This window comes from Chrysemys picta, chromosome 2 (genome assembly GCF_011386835.1).
Source record: "Chrysemys picta bellii isolate R12L10 chromosome 2, ASM1138683v2, whole genome shotgun sequence".
In the NCBI taxonomy this organism is placed as follows: domain Eukaryota; kingdom Metazoa; phylum Chordata; order Testudines; family Emydidae; genus Chrysemys; species Chrysemys picta.
In genome coordinates this window covers 16,314,875-16,339,419 of record NC_088792.1, presented here as the reverse complement: position 1 = coordinate 16,339,419, position 24,545 = coordinate 16,314,875, and the positions used below count along the sequence as shown (strand labels likewise).

At 40.8% G+C, this 24,545-nt stretch overlaps 1 protein-coding gene across 6 annotated transcripts in view; it reads right to left on the bottom strand.

Moving 5' to 3' along the window:
- LOC101946771 (sodium channel protein type 5 subunit alpha-like) overlaps positions 1–24,545 on the bottom strand; it is a 323,447-nt gene that overhangs the window by 52,015 nt on the left and 246,887 nt on the right. For all 6 annotated transcript variants that reach the window (XM_065582696.1, XM_065582695.1, XM_065582701.1 and 3 more), the window contains 2 exons: positions 23,413–23,567; positions 20,905–21,078 (listed from right to left, as the gene is read on the bottom strand). In XM_065582696.1, coding sequence (XP_065438768.1) covers positions 20,905–21,078; positions 23,413–23,567 — 329 coding nt within the window. The remainder of the gene's footprint in view (positions 1–20,904; positions 21,079–23,412; positions 23,568–24,545) is intronic.

The window sequence follows — 24,545 nt, the reverse complement described above, 5'->3', positions numbered from 1 at the left end:
TCAGGGGCTGTAGACCAAAATAACATGATGTTGCCTGCCCCACCTTGGCTTCTTTCATGTTGCGGAAGAAAGGCGGGTATTGTTGAAATCCCTCTAATCCTGGTATTTAGGGAAGTTTGTTCCACCTGCTCCTCACTTTCATTGGTCATGGACAGTTTTATGTATACAGATTGCCCCTGCCAAGCGGGATGACGTAACTCAATCTGAGAGGAAACTGGTTTCAGATGTTGGCTCTAGTGGTGCTCTAAGCCTCCTGGAATCAGGAAAGATACAGCCAAACTAGTCCCATCACTGCTTTATCAACATTTATTTACTAATACTTTCATTTCCTGTTCTTTCAGTGTTGTGCTCAAGAAAAACTAGCTTCAAAATCTTGCATCTAGATTAACCACTTAAAGTGCCCACTCCAGACAATCCCAGGGATTTATAGGCAGGCTTCTTGTCATCTGTATGGCTTAGCAGAACTAGCAACATGTATCCAGACTGTCCCTTTATAGAATATATGCTTTTTTTTCCAGGGCAGCAGCAAGAATGATTGATGAATTACACGGAGCTAAAATATTAGTAATGAACTCTGAAAAGAAACTAGCCCGATGAATAAATGTTTAAAGTCATTGCTAAACTGCTTCTGGTGAGATAAACATTTGAATTTGTAAATCAGCTTTAGAGTCTGGTAATAATTAATATTTAGCTGGAAAATATTCATTGTCTAGGAGTTAATTAAATAAAGCTTATTTCAGTGATTGTCATGGATTTAAAATCCAATATTTAAAGAGGATGGTGCCATGTTCTTTAGATGACAGACTCCATTTCTTATTTATTTATGTCCCAGTAGTGCCCAGTGAAGATTAGGGCCCCATTGTGTTTGGCGCTGCACATATATAGAGTCAAAGGCAGACACTGCCTCAAAGAGTTTACAGTCCTTATAGACAAGACAGAGGGAAGGTGGGGAAAAGGAATCTGCAACATACAAAATGACTTACTTTTAAACTGGTATATTACAAAGTGAAAAAAATCCAAAGGATTTTTAAAATGAATTAATAGATAAATTAAAAACAAATCAAACAAAAAACCCCAAAACGTACAGTGATACTTTATGTAGGTGCTGTCTATATTTTACAACTGCACAAATAGGCAGCCTTAATTTATGCCAAGCATTATTTACAACATAAGCCATAGCCACCCACTGCCTATGCTAGAGGGAGCTCAGCCCAACCCCCAGTTTAATTTTCTGAGCCACTCACACACCTACCCAGCTTGGTAGATGAAGCCCCAAGTCTGGCAGCACCAGGGCCAGAAAAGGGGCAGGGTGTCGCGGGGGAAGGGCCTGCCTGTATCCTTGCTTCCTCAGTCCTGGCAGGAGGTGCTGGCTCCTGGCTCCTAAGCAGCACTTCCTAGAAAGTTTCGCTGAGACGGGGCGAGAGTCCTGGAGGAAGCGTGGGGGGTGAGGGGGAGTTTCAAAGGAAGGGGGAGATCTTAAGGTGATGGGTGGGGAAAGGGATTCTTGGGGGAAAGGGAGAAATCCTGAGGCCCCATGTTTGGCAGGGCTGGGGAGGGGGCAAGGTTGGGGAGTTGCTATGGGGGGGAAGGGCAGCACATGAGCACATCAAGTGATGCTGTAGTGGGCTCCTCTGAATCCATGGGCAGCGAAAGCCAATGGGCCTGTGCAACCATAATTTCACCCCCTTGTACATATGCTTGATGATACAGTCTTTAATTACGTGATCACATACTATGTCTTTTCCTATGACAGTTTACAACAGCTGAGGAGCTGCCTTCCAATGTTTAGTTCCCTTTCCTATGTACACAGACAACTGGATATTTTTAGTAACATATTAGTAATATACACACATCATTTCTGGTCATGAAATCTTCCTGCACCCCAGTGATCTGAATGGGAAATTTTATAGAATGATGTCTCACTGAGGTCATCTGAGTTAACTAGTAGATTTGTATGTATTGGAACGGAGGACCACATCTCTGTTTTGTAAGCCACCCTCAAGGACCTAAAAATGTATTACCTCAAAATAATTGACATAGGTTCACTAGACCCGCCCTTTTAAGAACTAGAATCAAATTTCTAGTAGAATTTGATTTGAGTAAAGCAGTGGTTCTCAACCAGGGGTACATGTACCCCTGGGGGTACACAGAGGTCTTCCAGGGGGTACGTCAACTCATTTAGATCTTTGCCTGGTTTTACAATAGGCTACATAAAAAGCACTAAGTCAGTACAAACTAAATTTTTATACAGACAATGATTTGTTTATACCGCTCTATACACTGAAATGTAAGTACAATATTTATATTCCAATCTATTTATTTTATAATTATATGGTAAAAATGAGTAAGTCAGCAATTTTTCAGCAATAGTGTGCTGTGACACTTTTGTATTTTCTGTCTGATTTTGTAAGCAAGTCATTTTTTAGGTGAGGTGAAACTTGGAGGTACACAAGACAAATCAGATTCTGAAAGGGGTACAGTAGTCTGGAAAGGTTGAGAGCCACTGGAGTAAAGCATAACAGTCCAGTGGTATTGAAAATGAGAATCCAAGTGGTATACTTGCTTTTTTTCTTTATTTTTGTCCAGATTAACCCCAAGTGGTAGGCCAAAGCAAGGACTTTGCATAATTACAAATCTCAGTGAACAATACCACACTGATGTGGAGATTAGTGTAGGCCAGGAGTCGGCAACCTTTCAGAAGTGGTGTACCGAGTCTTCATTTATTCACTCTAATTTAAGGTTTCGTGTGCCAGTCATACATGTTAAAGTTTTTAGAAGGTCTCTATAAGTCTATAATATATAACTAAACTATTGTTATATATAAAGTAAATAAGGTTTTAAAAATGTTTAAGAAGCTTCATTTAAAATTAAATTAAAATGCAGAGCCCCCTGGACCGGTGGCCAGGACCCGGGCAGTGAGAGTGCCACTGAAAATCCGCTCGCGTACTGCCTTTGGCACATGTGCCATAGGTTGCCTACCCCTGAGTCTAGGCACTATTAACAATTCTGCCTCTATGGTAACCCAGGTCTGATCTAAAACCCACTGAAGACAATGGAAGTCTTTTCATGCACTTCCGTGGGCTTGTCAGGCTCTCAGCATGCGTGTACTGGAGATTTGTATGTGTCTGCAATACTGTGCACAACGGCCAAACTCATATTTTAGGATTAGATAATGTGATGACTGCTTCCTTTCTTGGGACACATAGCGCATTCCTATGCAACCAAAGGTGGTTTTTCTGCCATTTGAATCCACTGATGCTATTATTCAAATGTTTAAAAAGAATGGAGTTAGGGATTGCCAAAGGGAGCATGGTAGCTAGTCTGGGTACTTATTCACCTGAGTAGTCTCACTGACTGCAATGCTCTTGTTCCTAAATGCTCACGAGCATGGATAAGAGTTGCACAGACTAGCCTTTTTAAAAAACAAAACACCAGGTTTTTATGTACAAGAAGAGCCATGTCCCATTTTGATATTCAGAGTAGAATACCTCCCAGACCTTTCCATATTATTTGTTTTTGCTCCTCAGGAGAAAACTAAGCTGTTGGTAACAGCTATATTTTTATTGTAGTCCCCTACTCCTGCTCTTAATGGGGCTAATGAAATCTGTGATATACAAGATCAGTTTAAATAAATTCATCAGTAAGTTGTGTCTTTTGCTACTAGAAATCAGAGAGTGGACCTGAACCACCAAAAACTTCTAGATCTATATAGTTCCAAAGACACCATCTAGGTTTCTAGTGTTCATCTTCATTCTCTTCAATGCCATCAGTTTCATGTTAGTGTGCCTATGTAACACAGAGCTCAATACTGCGAGCGAATGTTGAATCCCAGCTGAAGTCAATGGTGTTTGGGGGTACTCAGTTCCTCACTGAAAGCACTCACCAAGGCACCATCATGGATAGTTGAGCCCCAAGAAAGAAACAATAGTCTGGTTAAAGCCACAGGAGACTAGAAGCATGAAGAATTGGGTTCTAGCCCTGCTTCTGCTGGATACTTCATATGTAGGGTTGGGTATTTGACCAGTCCAAAAATAGTCAAATATTTTAAAGCATTAACACTAAAACAGTAACAAAAAAGGTTAAGACTTTATGGTCTCCAATAGGCTCAAGTACTGATGCCTAATTTAAAAAAAAAAAAAAGGTTACTTAACTTAGTTTATCTTAACTTAAAAATGTGAAACTATGAAATTAAGTTCTAAAAAATGAAAGTAAAATGATTACTTTTTTTGGCACTGTTAGGTAAGCATTTAAGTGTGAGTATTATTCAAGACTGATCAGTTACAAAAGAAAAATTAAATAGCAATAAAACAAATATATAGAAACTATTAAAGAAAACTTATGCTGTGTAGGTGTTAAGCAACTCTTCAAGCAGCAAATAAGTGATGGTCACATAAACACCACCCTATACCGGAAATCTACAGACCACTATACTACAAGCCTCCAGCTTCCATCCAGACCACATCACACAATCCATTGTCTACAGCTAAGCCCTAAGATACAATCACATTTGCTCCAATCCCTCAGACAGAGACAAACACCTACAGGATCTCTATCAAGAGTTCTTAAAACTACACCTGCCTGGTGAAGTGAAGAAACAGATTGACAGAGCCAGAAGGGTACCCAGAAGTCAACTACTACAGGACAGGCCCAACAAAGAAAGTAACAGAACGCCACTAGCCATCACCTACAGCCCCTAACTAAAACCTCTCCAGTGCATCATTAAGGATCTACAACCTATCCTGAAGGACGGTCCCTCACTCTCATAGATCTTGGGAGACAGGCCAGTCCTTGCTTACAGACAGCCCCCCAACCTGCAGCAAATACTCACCAGCAACTAAACACCACACAACAAAAACACTAACCCAGGAACCAATCCCTGCAACAAACCCCGTTGCCAACTATGTCCGCATATCTATTAAAGGGACACCATCATAGGACCTAACCACATCAGCCACACCATCAGGGGCTCGTTCACCTGCACATCTACCAATGTGATATATGCCATCATGTGCCAGCAATGCCCCTCTGCCATGTACATTGGCCAAACCGGACAGTCTCTACGCAAAAGAATAAATGGACACAAATCTGACATCAGGAATTATAACATTCAAAAAACAGTAGAACACTTCAATCTCCCTGGACACTCAATAACAGACTTTAAAATGGCAATTCTTCAAAAAACAAAAACAAAAAAAAAAACCTTCAAAAACAGACTCCAATGAGAAACTGCAGAGCTGGAATTAATTTGCAAACTGGACACCATCAAATTAGGCCTGAATAAAGACTGGGAGTGGCTGGGTCACTACAAAAGTAATTTTCCCTCCCTTGACATTCACCCCTTCTTGTCAACTGTTGAAAATATGCCACTTCCACCTTAACTGAATTGGCCTCGCTAGCACTGACCCCCCATTTGGTAAGGGAACTCCCATCTTTTCATGTGCTTTCTATATATTCTGCTTACTGTATTTTTCACTCCATGCATCTGATGAAATGGGTTTTAGCCCACGAAAGCTTATGCCCAAATAAATTTGTTAGTCTCTAAGGTGCCACAAGGAGTCCTCATTGTTTTTGCTGATATAGACTAACACGGCTACCACTCTGAAACCTATCATTTCTAAGTTATCCTTAAGACTTTTTTTTTTTTTAGGTGGAAAAAGTATATTTTTCTAGTCACAAATCAAAAATGCCTAAGTGTACTTAGCTTAACGAGTCTTTACAATTTGTTGTTTGAGTTGAGGCCAGGGACAGAAAAGCTTTAGGGGTAGATTTTCAAAGCCACAAATGGGAGTCAGGTGCCTAACTCCCATTTATGCTTAGGAAATCTTGTTCTTATTCTTAGTCTTGCTCCAGTTCATTTAAATAGGAGCAGGACTGAGCCCCAAAAGAGAATCATTTCAGAAAATTATGAATGATGGAAATATATATGCAAGCTTAACTGCAACTTCTATACTATTAGTAAGTTGAAAACTTAAAGAATCTTAGCACAGCTGGCATTTCTTCCAACATCCTTCCTTAATGAGCATTAATTCCATTATACCTTATTTTTTTAAAAAGGCATCAACCTACCTTCAGATTCTGGAAGTACAATTCATACCACTTAGTCATCTAGCTACTTGCTCGCAAGATGCAAATCAGAGAATTAGCTATCTAAGCGCTTTCAATTGTGGACACAAAGGAGGAAGAGTAGTCTTGTGGTTATAGAGCATTAGATGGGAACTCGGATGGTCTAGATTCAATTTCCAACTCTGCTACAGATTTCCCTGAACAAATTGCAATCTCTCTGTGCCTTACCTGCTTGTCAGTAAAATATTTAGACTCTAAGCTCTGTGGGGCAGTTACTTTAAAAAATAAATTGTACAGAACCTAGCATAGCAGGGTGCTGGTCCACGACTGGAGATCCTAGGCACTACTGCAATATAAATAAATGAATGAATGACTTCCCTAACAGACAGGCTGTTGTGAAGAGAAATTCATTACTGATTGAAAGGTATTCACAGATATTACAATATTATGGGCCACGTGAGTACCTAGATATAATTTTTTGTCCACAATTAATTTGTAAAATCAGAGACCACTTCTCAAAAATCAGATCCGAAACATTTTAAATGAAGCAATTCAATAAATTAGGACTGTGGATGGGCTTCTCCCCTTCCTCCCCCGCCCCCCCCCCCGACACTTTTACTTGTGCTGTCTTCATTTTTCTCCATAATACTCAAACCAAGGCCAGGAAGCTTTCTTATTAATATTCCATGTCCTCAGTTGCTTCACTATTTATCATTGGAACACTTGTCAAGGGAATGTTTCCTTTGGAGAGGACAGCCTTGTAAATAGCATATGTCACTCCTGTTGGTTTATATGCTTTTAAATAAATCATTGCTGCACTCTAATTGCTTCCTACTGTTTTTCAGAAGACGGTCTTTGCATCTATCTGTTCTCTTAATCTCTGTCACCTCCTTTATACCTGTTCAGGCTTTTCTAACAGCTCCAGTGAATTCACAAGGCAGATGGCTGGGAATCAAAAATTAAAGCTCAGCTAATTTCTGAGGGCAAGCCTAATGGTCTTCCACTGTGAGATCACACACAGCTAGAAGGGGAAGAGCTCAACCATCTTATCAATTTGCAGCTTTCCCACATAAACATTTTCAGATATGTTGTCAGCCCCCTCAAATCTTCCCTTTCTCTTTCAAACACATCTTGTTACCACACACAACCAACTCCACATGGGGAGAGAAAGACTATGACGCAATTTCTAGAACTATGTGGCACCTCCTGATCTGTCAAACATTGACACACAGGGTCAGATGCTGCCTTTGATTACATCTCTGCAACTCCTGTGAGTTTTATAGTGGTTGGCAACCTGTGTAACGGGGAGAGAAGCTGGTTCAGAAAGTCTGATTTCACATCTGGCATAGCTTACAGTTCAAGAATGTTCTCACATGTAAGTTATTGTCAGTACAGTAACAAGCTTGATTTCCAAAATGCGGCTTAACTTTAAAAAAACAAAGAGATTTTTCCAAAAAGATCTGCATGAAAATGGACCAACTAATTCCCTGGCAATCTCACTGGAACTGAGCACTGTTGTCAGGAGTAGGAGGAGGTATTCTTTATTATTATTTCACATTTGAATACAGTATTAGAGTGCCAGAGGTATGTAGTGCAATTGCTGAGAGAATATAGACAACCACTATCTGGGGACTCAAATTTAGAAGATGCCGAGCACACTGAATTTCCATTGAAACTAGTGGGAGTTGAGGGTCCTGAGCATCTCTTGGAGACACTTAACTCAAGCAGGATCCTGATTTACTTTACACATGGCACAATGTAAGAAGAGATAAGATTAGTCAAAGCGGGAAGGCTCCGAAATTGCACGTTTTCTCAATCTATGTATCATGTTAGTTTTCCTCTTTTTTTTTTTTTAAACTTAGAATTTCTAAGGTTGATGTGGGAAACATAAGCCTCCCATGTAGAAAATCATCTACTCTTAGGCAAGGTCTCTAAAATTTTGAGTTATGGTTAAGATCCTATAGTACTGAATATGCCAGTTCTGAGGGTGAATTTGCTCAGCACTGAATGGTCCCAAAATGTGTCTGCCACCTACACAATCAGGTACATTATATGTAATATTTTGTTACATTCAAATAAACCTCACGGAACACTCTGTTTCTGCATGGCAAATATGAGAATATGGTTTCTACGCTTCTGCCAAGAAATGCATCTCAAAAAGAGTCATAATGCAGAACAAACAAGGATGGAATATTGACTTTATTGTATCTTTTGATGCTCACTTTTGCTTTCTCTAGTGCAAACCATCTGCAAGGCTGACACTGTGGCCACTCCATGGGTGAAATTCACACGTGCAGTGGGCCAGCACAAGGCCTATGTACTACATAGGCACAGTTGCCAAGTTTTGTGCCAGTCCCTGTGTGATATACCTCATCAGTGAGAAGGTCTCTTATTTCCTCCTCAGGCTGCCCATCAGCAGCAGGACAGGTGTGAGGGAGGCAGAAACCTATCTATCCCTCCCAACAGGAGGGGGTGGACACAACTGCGGTGACGTAGAGCCTAGAGAACATGCTATTGAGGGATTCAGGGACCAACTGTGGAGGAGGAGGTCTGGGGCTTGTTCAAGGAGAGGGTAGAGGAAATGACAAGAGAGTCTGAGGCAGCCAGTGGCAGATTTGGATACAGGATGAGGCCAGGAGTAGGCTCCATTATTCTGCCCCCAACCCTATTGCTACAACCTGCTCCCCTTGGTTCACATCCTCATACCTGGTCACTGCCGACTGTCCTTGCTCCCCTTGTGCCACCACAGCCTGTCCCTGCCCCCTTCTGTTCCCATCCCCGCCTCCATTCTAACCCTGCCCCCTTCCTGAACTCGCTCCCCTGGCTTTTCTCTGTACCTCCCAGCCAGGGAGTCACTTGTGGAGCCTGCTGATTCCTCTTTCTCTTCCATGCCATCAGTTTCATGCTGACTGGGAACCTGCAAGGTGAATGTTGAGAGCAGAGGAGAGATGCTCTGACGCCCCTCGTGCTGGTGCTCAGTGTCAGAACATCTCTGATGGCTGCGAAGAGTAATTGTCGGATAATCCTGCTCAGTCCCTGTGGGATGCACAGGATTCTAGCAGGGCTGCCAAATGTGTGTGTGTCATGCCCAATGCATTAAACTTGTCAGTCCTGCTTCAATCCCACTTTAGCCCTGAAAATAGGTTCTAAGTGCTGCACAGGTCTCATGCTGGCCCTTTGCTTCTGGGTGAATTTAACTGGTATAAGGAACTTCCATTATCTTCAATGACCATACCATGAACTGATCAGCTGCAAGATTAGGCATTTGTGTGTTTGAATGGCAGACAGACTGCATGCCCATGTGAGGGGCATTTTCTTTTAAATAAGGAATACTTATTAAAAAGTCATTGAAACTAGGTCTCACAATTCACTATGATTGGCAAGTCCGTGGGGAATTGTGCCTTCTGCCACTGATTGTTTTGCTATCCTCCCAACCCACTGTTTGTCTGTTTTGTTCACCTGCCAACACACCTAGGTGGTGCCTTCACTAGTAAAAAATGTGTGCTCTTACTACATTAGTTAACATGTGGAAACTAACACCAGGTAAAATCCTGGTGAAGAGAAGGCAGTCTGTAGTTTTCGCATGAGTTAACAAGTTGAGGGGAAGCCTAGGTTTCACCTAAACCTGCTAACACACCTTAAAAGTGCAGTTGCCTTTTCTTCATGAGGGCTTTACCTTGTGTTAGTTACACATTAGCTAACACACCTATTTTCCTACTGAAGAAAAGGACGTAAAATCTCAGGGCCAGGAACTTCCTTAGCCATCTCTGAGCTTTCAGACCCAGGAAGATGCATGTTGGGGCAGCTTTAAAGAATCCCGTAACAACATTTGCTTTGTGGAATTGGAATAAAATGAGACAAAATGCTCATATTGTTCTGAAGTATGGTAATAATTTTTGTTATATCCTGTAGATTTTTAATAACTATTTCATTTTCATGGACTCCTCCATGTGAAAAGGTCTATATTTTTCCTTCAGCTCCCTGCATTGTCATCACACTGTTCTTGTACGATTTTTATAACAAAGGTGAAATGAAATTCAGCACATGATTTTAAGATATTTTCCAAACACTATAAACAGGGTTTCACTGCTGTTTGAGAACAACTGATTACAGCAGATTGTGCAATTACTGGCAAAGCAAACAGAAATCACCTCACTAATCAACAGGGAATACAAATGTAGAAAATTAAAGTAATCACAAGCAATCAATATTTACTTCAGACAAGTTTTTAATTGTCACTTAAAAACAATCAAACACAAGAGCATAATTCAACTCAGTTCTTGATCTGGGATAGCTGAGTAGCAAGATTTTCTAGTTTCAAATTGCTAATCTCAGAACCAAGGATTGTTAGATTTTAATGCACACAGCAGTCAGATTCCGTCTAAGTTTAATGTAGAAATCTTAGAACAGAGAATTTCCAGGAAACTAATTGGGAAAGTAATGCTCTGTGTCTGATTTCAGCACTCGGTGGAAAATGATGCTTCACTTAATGACTGAACACCTGTGAGCAGCTCTCAAGCTAATACACAGGAAGTTGTCCTCAAAGGAATACAAGTCTTTAAGTACAAGCAAATCAGATCACGCCAATGGCAACAGCGCATTCTGTTACATCTCCATTCACAAAGAAGTGGGACAATCCTCCTGATACAATTTGCTGGCCAGGAGACGTAGTAAAACATTATTTCGCTTCCACAAGAGCAACTACAAAATCCCAATTAGTGGACCCTATCTGAGTAGCTGACAGCCTGAGTAATCTTGCTGGTTAGCATCTGGCAACAGAGTCAAGTCTCTTTCTCTCTATAGGGTTTTCAAACTATTTTGTAGTTCACTCCAGTTCTGAGCAATATCTGGTGCTATAATAGCAGAACAGGTTCTCTGGGAAGTGGGGGTGGGACAAACCCAATCTTCTCTGCTAGAGTTTTAGTAGGTGACACTCAGCCAGAGGGACAAGGGGGGATGTATGGATCAAGACCTGTGAATTAGATCTCTTGTATGCTAGGTAGGAAGTGTTGGGACCTATGTTGCAGATGACTGTCAATACCTCCAGAAGGAAAAGAACAAGATGCCAGTTTCTCTTGAGAAGGTGATTGTTAGACACTTGAGCAAGAAAACGTAGTTATAGAGTCATAAAGTTTAAGGCCAGAAGGGACCACCAGATCTTCTAGTTCAACCTCCAGTATACCACAGGCAACCACCACCACCACCACTCAGCATCCACACACTAAACCCAACAACCCAAATTAGACCAAAGTGTTACAGCCCACAAGAGACTAAACTATTATGTGCCACAAAAAAGAATAGGAGGAACCGAGGTGCACCAAGGCCTGAGGCCCCCACAGTGGCAGAGAAATGATTGAGATATAGCCTGATAATCCTGGCAAGTGACCTACACCTCATGCTGCAGAGGAAGGTGAAAAACTTTCAAGTTCACTGCCAATCTGACCTGGGAGGAGATTCCTTCCCAACCTCACATATGGCAAAGAGTTGGATCCTGAATATGTGAGCAAGAACCAGCCACCTAAGCTCATGAAAGACAGAATACTCAGTGCCACCTCAGAACACTATCCCACTCCGTTCAGTGTCCCATCTCTAGATGTACCCATCTTTGATGCTTCAGAGGAAGGAGAGCAAAAAACAAAAAATGAAAAAAACCCACACCCCAGAATACATTGGAGGAAAAATAAACCCCTTTCTGACTGTTCCCTCATTGTATTTATAGAGTCCAATCATATTCCCTCTCAGCCTTCTTTTGGCTAGGCTAAACAAGCCAAGCTCTTCCAGTCTTTTCTCAAGAGACAGACCTTCCATTCCCCTAATCATCCTCTTTTCTACACTGGATCTCGTTTAAACTCATTTTTCTTGAACATGGGTGACCAGAATTGTATACCATATTCCATATGAGGTCCTACCAGTGCCTTGTACAATGGCATTAATACTTCTTTGTCTCTACTGGAAATGCCTGATACATCCTAGGTATCCTAGGATTCCTTATCTTTCTTACACAATGACTTGATGGCATTCTGAAATCAAAAAGGCATTTGTCTTTTTCTGTTACATCACATTGGTAGCTAATTGACATCCCGTGATCGACCAACACTCCAGGGTTTCTCTCCTCCATTGCTGCCAATGCATGAGCCCCCAGCTTATAGCAGAAATTCTTATTATTAGACTCTAAGTGCATAGCCTTAAATTATGTACTATTGAATTTTATCCCATTTCTGTTACTCAGGTCTTCAAGGTCAGCCAGATCTTATTGACAATGCCTCCCAACTTTGTATCATCAGCCATTTTTTTCCCACCTCAGATGTGGGAATTTCAATTTCTGTACACTCATTTCCAACAGCCATCCTGCCTTCATGCCCTTGGTCCATATTATCATCCTTACTGAAAACTGAGGCAAAGTATTTCGTTTGGGGCCCATACTGAGATTATCTTTAATCTCCTTCCCATTCATTCATCTCTTGACTGAGGCAGTCTCTCCAACTATCACTTGTCTCAGACAGAAATTTATGGAGAAAGACATCTTTTACCACACTCAATTTGTTTTAAGCCGGGGTATAAAACACAGAAGTGGACAATTGACCGATGTCTTGGAATGATCTTCCCATTGATACAACTGATACTGCAGGCTTTGGATGCTGCTGCCATTTGGATTCTTTAATGGAGAAGCTGGTGCCACATTTCCCCGTCAAGATCGCAAAGCTGAATAAAGGGTCCGGCGGTGACAGAACAAGAAGCAATGGTCTCAAGTTGCAGTGGGGGAGGCCTAGGTTGGCTATTAGGAAACACTATTTCACTAGGAGGGTGGTGAAGCACTGGAATGGGTTACCTAGGGAGGTGGTGGAATCTCCATCCTTAGAGGTGTTTAAGGCCCGGCTTGACAAAGCCTTGGCTGGGATGATTTAGTTGGTGTTGGTCCTGCTTTGAGCAGGGGGTTGGACTAGATGACTTCCTGAGGTCTCTTCCAACCCTATGATTCTATGAGATCATGCCTGGTGGCAGTTGGTTCTAAACTGCCCGCTTGAGTCAACCATCAGGATTCCTTATTTTTCTTACACGACTTGATGACATTCTGAAGTCAAACCCATTCAGCCTTTGCTTTTGCTCTTGACAAACATGTCATTGAAAACTCAGATTGTAGCCTCACCTTTTTCTGAGCTCCAACTGCAGTGAGCATTTCCATGGATGACATTTCAAGGGCTAGCAGTGGTCAGCACTGATGACTTGAAACAATACTACCCTTCATCAGATGACAAAGGGAGTAAGACTTCAGTCTCTAATGCTTTGATGACCTTACACAATTCAGAACAGAAAGCAATTTGATTGCTTGGTTATAATAAGAGCTTTTGGTTGAATTGGGCTCATTTCGGCCCATTAACGGCTTACTTTTGTAAGCAGAAGCTCATCTCAAGTTCGGCAGTGTCTGCTGTCTGCAGTCCCACTTTCATTTGAAGAGAGGCAGGAAGTTCCGGTATAGCCACCTTCCTTCAACCAAGAAAAGATCCAGATTGCAGTCCATAAGCTGAAGTCAGGGATGGCACCAGGGGTTTATAACATCACGTCTGTGTTGCTGAAGATAGGTGAAAGTATTATTGCACTGTGGCTGCAGAAGCTCTGCCAGACCACCTGGCGCACTACTATCACCCACAATGACGTTATTAAGATGTTGTTCTGCTTCTGTTCAAAAAGGCCGAGAAGGCAGACAATAGAGGTGTTAGGTTCTTATCAGTCCCAGGGAAAGTCTTCGCTTCTGTGTTAACGCCTCGAATCAGTAATGCACTTTGTGGCACATGTTGGGATAATTCAGTGCAGCTTTAGATCTGGTTGTTCCACTGTCAACCAGATCTTTAGTTTGAAACAGCTTTGTGAAAAGATGACTGAATTTAATAAGCCATGCACAACACTTGTTATAAACTCCCATCTGACTCTGATTCAGTGCATTGAGCAAGTTTGTGGGACCTGATGAGGTGACTCTGTTTCCCTGGGGTCATAATGTCATTGAAAAAAGAGCTCTATAATGGAATGGCAAGTTGCGTCTCAGTCAACAGCAGATACGTGGCATGGTTTCCTATCTCCCCAGGAGTTTGGCAAGGCTAGATTCTGTCACCATCATTGTTCAATATCAGCATTAATTGGTTAATGGATAAGGTTGAGGAGGCAGCTGTTGGTGATGTTGAGCTGAACACCATTCTGCTTCAAGCTCTTGAATACACTGATGAAATTGTCTTGTTGGCTCAGTCTGGCGAACTACTGAACCTGATGGTCAATCTAGTTGGGTAAGAAGCAGCACACGATGGTCTGGTGTTTAAGCTGGATAAAACTCAGTCCCTGGTCATTACCATCAAGCAACCTCTAGATTACAACCAGATCAGTATTAACCTGTCTGGGCCGGACATCGAACAGGTGGCAACTGTCAAATATATGGGCAGTGACACAGGCAGTACTTCAGCAGCCTCTACGGGGATGTTGCAAAATCAAGCTTGCTACAAAGCTGCAAATCTATAGAATGGCAGTTATACCAACTCTATCACACAGAAGTTAACTGTGGGCACTGATGAAAGCAGAAGAATATTGTACTGATGTTTTCAATTCTTGTTATCTCCATCAGCTGCTCCATATCAAGGGGCAGGACAAGATCAGATATGAGGATATTTAAAGCCAAACCCAGCAACTGCCTCCATCAGCATGTTTGGTTTTGGTGGCTTTCTTGGTATGGATATATTGTTAAAATGGAAAACCAAGAAATTCCAAAGTGTTTACCAATGATTGCCGCCACACGGCTAGTGATCATGTGGGTGCCAAAATCTTCGGAGGTGTGATAAGATTGCCAGTTATGGACATAAACAGAATATCTAGCCAGACCACCTTAATGACCTAGCAGGAGATGTAGGTAGTGCTCAATCTGCAAGGAGACCATGTCTTTTGGGATTTGCCAGGATGATGATGATGATGATGATATTACAGAAGCTGCATTGGTGATGACTGGTTGATGATCTTCTGGAGATGGATGAAGATTACATGCCTGTGCTGATATAATAAGCTGACACAGATACCATTGACTACGTGAATTTGTTGAGTGTACTGCAGATGTTTACAGAAGTTGAAAAAGTGACTACTCTTTTTTTTTTAAGCATTCCCAGAGATAGATTAGGGCAATTATTCATCTTCTCCAAAAAGTCTTTCTTGAAAGGTTCTCGAGGGTACTGTTCTGTTCCCTCCTTGTACAATGTGTGCATAGATCCATTGGGGTATGGTTAATGAAGAAGTTACTGATTGAAATTCCCTAAGTCTTTGAATGACACCAGTCTCTAGACTGCCATTTTTTTTGTGTGAACCTGCTAGTGGAATGGAATGACATATACAGTGTCAACAAAACTTGGGGAATGGATTAGAGCTAGCTGGCTGAAACTCAAACTAGGTAAGGCTGAGATAATGTTACTAGATTGGAGAAAATGACTGAAAGGAACATCAAGCACTACAAAAACATACATGGTTGATGGAGTCTACCTGCTCCTGTAAAAATTCACAGCATTGGGTTTTGTTGTATCTTTAGCTGTTTCTGGATGCCTACATACAGAGCTGGGCAAACACCCTCAAAAAAACCATTCACAAACATTTATCTGAATTCCACACAGTTCCTAGCTTTGGCCATGTTCATGCTCCTTTATTAATCTGCTATGTTTGAACAAGAATATTTTGATAAGTTAGATGTACTCAAGTTAGCAGGGCCTGATGTAATATATCCTAGAGTACTTTAAGGAACTATCTGGTATTATCTTTGATAACTCATGGAGGATGGGTGAAGTCCCAGAGGACCGGAGAAGGACAAATATAGTACCTAACTTCTATACCTGGAAAGATACTGGAACAAATTATTAAACAATCAATTTGTAAAAGCCTAGAGGATAAAAGAGTTATAAGTAATAGCAAACATGGATTTGTCAAAAACAAGTCATGCCAAACCAGTCTAATGTCTTTCTTTTGATAGAGTTATTGGCCTAGTGGATGTCACATATCTTGATTTTATTAAGGCTTTTGACACAGTCCCACATGACATTCTCATAAGAACACTAGGGAAATGTGGTTGAGATGCAATTACTATATGGTGGGTGCACATCTGGTTGAAAGACCATACTTAAAGAGTAGTTATCAATGGTTTGCTGCCAAACTGTGGGGCTATATCTAGTGGGGTCCTACAGGAGTTTGTCCTGTGTCCAGTATTAATGACTTGCATAATGGAGTGGAACGTATGCCTACAAAACTTGTGGATGATATCACCCTGGGAGGTGTTGCTAGCACTTTGGAGGAGAGGATTAGAATTCAAAATGACCTTGACGAATTGGAGAATTGGGTTGAAATCAACAAGATGAAATTCAACAAAGACAAGTGCAAAGTACTACATTTGGGAAGAAAAAAAAATCTAATGAACCTCTACAAAATGGGAAATAACTGGCTATGCAGTAGTACTGCTGAAAAGGATCTGGGGGTTATAGTGGATCACAAATTGAATGTGAGCCAGCAATGTGATGCAGTTGCAAAAAAAAGGCTAATACTATTCTGGGGTGTGTTAATAGGAGTGTCATCTGTAACATCCTGGTGGTAACTGTCTGCTCTACTCTGCAGTGGTGAGGCCGCTGTTGGAGTCCTGTGTCCAGTTCTGGGTGCCGTACTTTAAAAGATGTGGACAAATTGGAATGAGCGCAGAGGAGAGCAAGAAAAATGATACAAGGTTTAGAAAACCTGACCTATGAGGAAAGGTTAAAAAGACTGGGAACATTTAGCCTTGAGAAAAGAAGACTGAGGAGGGACCTGATAACAGTTTTCAAATATATTTATTAAGGGCTGTCATTAAGAGGACAATAATCATCTGTTCTTCACATCCACTGAAGGCAGGACAAGAAGTAATGGGATTAATCTGCAACACTGGAGATTTAGGTTAGATAGTAGGGAAAACGTTCTAATTATAAAGAGAGTTAAGCACTGGAATAGGCTTCAAAGGGAGATTGCAGAATCCTCATCACTGGAGGTTTTTAAGAACATGTTAGACAACCACTTGTCAAGGATGGTCTAGGTATATGTGGTCCTGCCTCACTGCGGGGGGTTGGACGAGGTGACCTCTTGAGGTCCCTTCCAGTCCTACCTTTCTATGATTCTAAGTTTTCGTTTGTATAAACGTTTGTATAAATGGCTATTCTTTGTGTGAGTATAGGTATGTATATCCGAACAAGAGGCATAAACACTGTTTCTGTCTATCTGGTGCAAATCAGAATGATATTCACACCTATTCAAGCTTCAGACCTTTTACAATCTCTGAATATATTCCTAGTTGAGATCAACTGTGAGTTTACACTGGCCATCATCCTACGTCATGTGCACACAAAAACCCATGTTCACTGTAAGTTGACTGCATTAGATTTGTCTTTAGTAGTACACTTGCAAACGAGGTAGGTGTATTCAGTATTTGAGTAGGCTCCTGGAAAGGTCCTTCCCATCAGTCCTAGGTTTTAATGAGTGTGCATTTTGCTTTTTGGCCATTTTCCCCAACAAATCTGTTGCTATGCTGTTAACATGGTCTTATTGTATTGCAATGTATTTAAAAACCCTTTTTTATTTTTTTGTTAAATTGGCACATTCCTTTCAGATGTTTTGAGGCCCATTATCAGAGATCATCCTTCAGGATTCTATATCTGGCAAAAATAGCCTCCAGTATGTCAATTACTGTGGAATTTTTGGTGTCCAGGCTTTGATATCCAGAATCTAGTTTACTAATCCACAATTATGAGATAGTCATTGCTCTTCCATAGGCACAAATCAGTGTCAAAGATCTGTCACAGAGCTGAATAAGTACCTCAAAAATATCCCTCAAATATTTGCTTAAATAATGCACAGGACATGATTTATGTCCCCTTTGTGTTCTTATCATTTAGATTCTAGTATGCTAATTTCCTAGCAGAAATGTTTGTAGAAATAGAATTTTAAGTGAATATCAGTGAATATTTGCTGAAAGAAAATTCTAAACTGGTTGTGTCAGTATTGGAAAATTGATTGTAAGAGTTACATTAGTACAACCAGAAAACACAGATGATACCATGTGACTGACATCTCCAATGAAAAATCAGCCAACACACCTTGAATTTTGAATATCGACAATAAACTGCTCATGAACAATTGGCAAATCAATAATTGTTAAATGATTAATTCTGAACAACAAATACAATTGAGAAAGTCAGACAAATGGCTCATCTGTTTCTTTGGAACAGTTAATTCATCCTTTCAGTCCCTGACTCAGTTCAGTGGCTGTAGATTTGGTTCTCAAAGGACAGAAGAAATTAAAATTAAAAGGAAAAAATTGCATAGGAAAATCAGAGCATGTCACTGTGCCAATTCAGAGTCATACAGCGTGGGTAAACAATATAGCCTGTAGAGGAGCATCTGTTAAAATCTTCAAAAAATAATGCAGGACTTTCATAAACATCATCAGAAAATGAGTTGGGGATCAGAAAGATGCAAGAGGAAAAGCTGTCAACTGGGAACTCTATAGACAAGTGACTTCCTTGAGTCAGTTAAGTAACTTGAGTGTCTCAACTAAGAAGCAATTTTTGGTTAACTAAATGGATTTGCAAAAGCAAAACTTAAAATATATTTTAAGAAACCAAAATGTCTAGATAACCAGAAAGACTTGAGAGTAAATGTTCAGTGTGACATAGTGTTACGTGTACAAACCCCATTATTCAAAGGGATAATGCATAAACTTTCTGTAATACATAAACTGTACATAAACTTTCTGGGTCAGATGCTGACTTTGGATTCACAAGTCACTCTTATTAAATGAGAGGTTTCCACATGGAGGACAGAATTTTAGCTTGGGTGCTCAGTTTTACTCCCTTTGATATTAATTAAATGCTACACATGTAATACTATAATACGTATGTATTAATAACAACTGTGAAACTCATTTGAAACTGTTTATAATGAAGCCACATTAAAGCTCCAAATTGTTCCAATGCATTCGATGTGCAAATTGCAATTCTTCTTACTAAGAACCTCTGTTTATAGTAATGATAATACTCAGCACTCATGTGGTACTGCCTATTTTCCAAAGCACTTTACAGACATTGATTTCTGAAATTAATCCTCCGAATGCCCATGAAGGTAATACCCATGAAAGGGTAATTCCTGTTATCCCCATTCCACAGATGGAGAAACCAAGGCAGAAATGTTATGTGACTTGATCAAAGCCACAATGGAAGCCATTCTTAGAATTATAACTCAGGAGTTGGTGGTCAAACCATTAAACCATGCCTTGCTCTGTCATTATAGCAATTCTGTGAAAAATAAATTCATTCTCTTTACGAGGTTTCTCAGAATATATAGGAGGGAAAGAGAGAGGTATAATTTAATGAACTTGATGAAATCTATTAAAGCTCTAAGGAAGCCCTGATCGAGCAATGCACATAAGCACTTTCATAACATTAAACACTTGACTAGCCCCAATGAAGTACTTTTTTGGATTGGGGTCAAAGAAAGTACAGTTATCCCTAGACACAAGGTTCTGGTGTAAAATGGAAAAACAGCATTTGTTAAAAGTAAATAAATGACATGTGTGTAGAGCTTCACCAGCCTTTGGCACAAATATGTCAAGCTAGTAAGAGCACCAAGGAGATACTTGCGACAATTAACCCATTTTTGATACAATCTAATTAAAAATTCCTGCTCATCTGTAAAAAAATTGAAGCCTTGGCTCAGTGTATTTAGTCTTAAGTGAATTCACCAGCCATGTTCATAAGCTGCAAATATAGGCTCAAAGCCCACATCCAAGCACTCTGGTACTTTGGGATCTACATGGTTTGCAGCTGGTCCTTATCTGTAACTAGCACCCAAAGACCCTGAACTTGAGGGGAAGAAAGGGTAAAAATCTGGATCTATCATTCTTGTAGCGTGGGCTTGCCTTTATTCGGCCTTGCTGTCTAGTTTTAAGGATTTCCCTGTCAGGAAAACTAAGAACAGCGAATTTCAATATCTGAAGGCATGAGGGAATCAGATTCTTTTGTAAGACTTTGCCCTGGAGAAACCACTTTCAGTCCTAGAAAACTTTTCATGCCTTCATCTCCTGGACTCCTTCATTTGTAAATACTTGGAAGATGGTACCGAACATGTTGTTATGTACCTCTGGCAGCCTCCCCAGGAAACCATGCCAGGGGATAGCTTCTCTAATCTGCTGAAAGCCTAGTGGGCTGAGGTCATGTGCTGCCCAGTCAGAGGTAACCAGACCTGGTGCAAGCCTGGAGTGTGGAATGAGATGTGAAATGCTAAGAGACAGAGTGAGTTCTTATGGCTGAAAATGAAGTGTGACTTAAATTAGCACAGTAACACCACCGTGTAATGATACGAAGCTGCTTTTCATTTTGGCACGCTGGTTGCCAGAGGATGCTCAATGAGATAACAAGCCTTGCATTATACATCTAGGTTCATGTAAGGTTGCGTCTTACGCTCAGAACGATGCCTGTCATTTTACAAGTGCAAGTATTGGCAGACGTAACAGGACAGAGAGGGAACCTGGTTAACATTAAGAGATGAAGGTCATTTAATTTACGCCAATAAGGTTGAAAGGGAAATGTAATTATATGTTTGCTATTATGCTACACTGAGATTTCTCTATGGCAAATGAATTCACATAGGTACTTCTGCTGATTGTTTGGCGTTGAAAGGAGTTGTCAGTCATAACAGCTTGTAAATATTTTAAGTCATCACCATGAATTTGAATGTCAACTAACTTCATCTACATTCCTGCATGCTGCATAATCAACACAAGGAACATAATATTTCAAAAGGGCTACTTACATCTACAATTAGGAAGTCAAGCCAACACCAGGCATTGGTGAAATATTTCTTGAAGCCATAAGCCACCCATTTCAGAAGCATCTCCAGGACAAAGATGTAAGTGAAAATTTTGTCAGCATATTCCAACAGGGTTTTAATGTTTTTTCTCTCTTCAAGGTAAATATCTTCAAATGCCTGGAAGTACAAAGCATCGCTTTAGAACTGCTCTGCAGTACTGCAGTGGAAAATGTTCATATTATAGTGCAAGTCTACCGTATTGTTTGATTTGATGTCACTTATACCAGAAGCCACAGTAAATGTATATTTTGTATTTTGAAATTGTAATGAGTAACTGTCTGTTTTCCTGTAGGCAACTGTTCATTATGAAGTTGCACTTAAAACTGTATCTTGGTGTCCAAGCAGAAATATTAGGATTTACGTAATGGAGGTGTCTTTTCTGGATAACCTGACTGTTAAATAGAAGGAAATCCTAGGCATGAAGGCTGTATTCATTTCCCTTTATTTTTATACAGTAAATTGATTTTGGGGGAGATTTTCAAAAGCATTGATGTGGCAACAGGAGTTGTGCTTTTAAATCCCTTAAGCACTTTTGAAAATCCCTGTAACTGAGTGACCACCTCCCAGGCACCACCTCGTGGCCTGAGGTGCTCTGGAGATGCCCTGCCTCAGTTTCCTTCTTCTTCAAGGGGATTCTCAAATAAACTCCACACAGACTTTTTGAGTATTAATAGCTCTTTAGAGGGATAATTTATTACAAAGTGTCCCACAACCATATTTCAGATTTCCCCAGCACAGTCCAAACAGTATATTCAATCTGATCAAGTCCCAATAGTTTTTACACCAGTATTAGCAATGCATTATCATATGCCCCCTTGACTCTAGGAGACCATGTTTTTTAAGGAATAGAGCATAGAGCAGGGGACAGGTAACTACGGTGATTTCTCATTTTATTCCTTGCCCTATCACTGATTTGCTATGTGACCTTGGCTAAGGTAGTTAACCCTTATTTCTAGTTTACACAGCTGTACATTGGGGAACATAATACTTCTTTCCCAGGCATGTTGATAGGTTTACTTAACATTTGTAAAATGTTTTGAGATCCAAGGAAAAAGTGCTATGCTGCACAGAGCCAGGGAAAACTATTACTACCCCATTCAAAATCTAATTAAGATATGAAATAATAGGCATGGCAAAAATAAAATAAATACATAGAGTTATGCTCATAATTTAACTTTTTTTCCCTGAGAAAATATTTTTAAATTAACCAGACATCAAGCAGTAGGACACTGATATTTTATATTCTAAATTTACAAGACTCTCTTGTGTCTGAACTGGTTTAGTGTTCGTTAGCCTGACGGAGAGTTTTTAGCACGTTGTTTCTAAATAACAAAATAAGGCCCCCATCCTGCAAAGACATCTGCGTATGCTTAACTTTACATCTGTGAGGAGTCCCGTTGACTTCAGTAGTGTTCCTCTCATGTGTAAAGTCACCCATGTGCATAAGTGCTTACAGGATCATGGCCTAAATGAACAATCACAAATGTGCTGATCTTTTTTTACCTGAATGTGGACTGTGGGGAACACAAAAGGGAAAGAAAAATTGGGGATGAATGAATGATACAGTGATCAATTCCAAAGCCAGTTCATGTATACAGAGCCTGTATAATTGTTCCAGATAGCAAACTGGTTAATCAGCCCAATACACATAAGCCAAAAGTCGAATGCTAGCATTCTGAACAGCCAAAGGCAGCAATTAAGATTCTCATCCTACTTTGCATAAAAGATAATTGGAGTCTGGGGTGAAACCTCTGTGGCAGAGGATCCCAAAGTAGAACTCAGGGCAATAATCATCCAGCCAGGCCTGATTGAGTTTGGTAACATCACATGTATAGAAGTAATAAAGGTGTGGTTCTCAATCCTTTCCATACTGGAACCCCATGTTACAACAGAAAAAAATATTTTCAGGTCTCTCCCTTCCCCCGCCAGCATAAGTGAAAGGGAGGGTGGGCCCGACCTTCCTGGACCTGCTTCTGAACCCCATGCTCTAAGGAACATCTGGGTCACATCTTAAGAAAGAGATTCGTGTCTCTCTGAGCTAGTGAAAGCCAGCAAAGGGTGACCTCCAAACATTCCTTCGGAATGCAACAGTCCAGTCCTCAAGAAATCGACACATGAGGAAGACAATCTTCACAACTACTGCGCCATCTCTGAGCTCCCCTAACTTATGTGGTGTTTGGCTGCCATTGGACTACTCATGGAGTAAAGTACTACTGCATGGGAGTAAGAATGGAAGGGTCTGGACCTAAGTTTTTAGTAAATATCTTTGTAAAATGTTGAGACAGGATGGTGAATTTACCAAGGGATAAGACAAGTTTTATTCCCAAACTAAGCATCTTTAGGGAAACAAGCAGCAAGGGGTGAGTTTTCCTGAAGTGTAACTAGCCCATCTTCTCTTTCCTTTAGATACACATACACTTTAAACCTAATGAGAGATTATGCTAAATTTACCAGCGTGCCGCTGCTCAGCAGGATCATGAATATGATGAAAGTTTCGAACCAGTTGTGTTCAACTATTCTGTAGCAGGTTTTCCTCAGCCTCCACCAAATTTTGCCTGAAAATGTTGTGGTGTCCACTGAACAGCAAGGGAAGAATCGGACACAGACTGAAAGAGGGAAAAAAAAACAGTCAAGAATATTTAATGCCAAGGGACCACCATGTGTATTTCTCAGATCTGGGAATATTAGAAAGCTCCGAGACGCTGTAAACTCTTTCCTCTTTCTCTTTTCTGTCATCCTCTTCTCCATTTCTCCTTATCTACTCCTGCTTCTATTCCAATACTAAAGAACTATCAAAACCATTTAAAGATGCCAGTTCTTTCAAGAGCATCCTTCCACTAGTTTTTAATAGTGTAGGGAGTACTGGTAATGCTTTACCAGTGCTATCAGGCCTATCATGCTATGTTGTCTGGACACAAACAGTGTAGCAGGATCAGTCTAATAATTCTTGGTGGTGTATTACCAGTACTCTCAATACCATTCTCAGCTTTGGTGAGGGCAGATTCCTGGCATTAAGGTACCACAGAAGTTATTAATTAAAAAAAAGACAAAGACAATCTGATCAAAGGGAGGTGAGCGTAGGCTGTTCCAAAGCACAAAGGTCTCAGGCCTCAGACAGAAAGTGTGGCCCAGTGGTTAGGGTACCAGCCTAGAACTTGGGAGATCTGAGTTCAAATGTGCTCTAGCATAGGTTTCCTGTGTGACTTTGCGCAAGTCACTTAGGCCTGGCCTACACTAGAAAATTAGGTTGGCATAACTATGTCGCTCAGGGGTCTGAAAAATCCATATAACTGATCAGCGTAGTTAAGCCCACCTATGTCCCTGTGTAGACTGAAGAATTCTTCCATCGACCTAGCTACCACCTCTGTGGGCAGGTCTTCACTACGGGGGGGTGGGGTGGTCGATTTAAGATACGCAAATTCAGCTACGCAAATAGCGTAGCTGAATTCGACGTATCGGAGCCGACTTACCCCACTGTGAGGACGGCGGCAAAATCGACCTCTGCGGCTCCCCGTCGATGGCGCTTACTCCCACCTCCGCTGGTGGAGTAAGAGTGTTGATTCGGGGATCGATTGTCGCGTCCC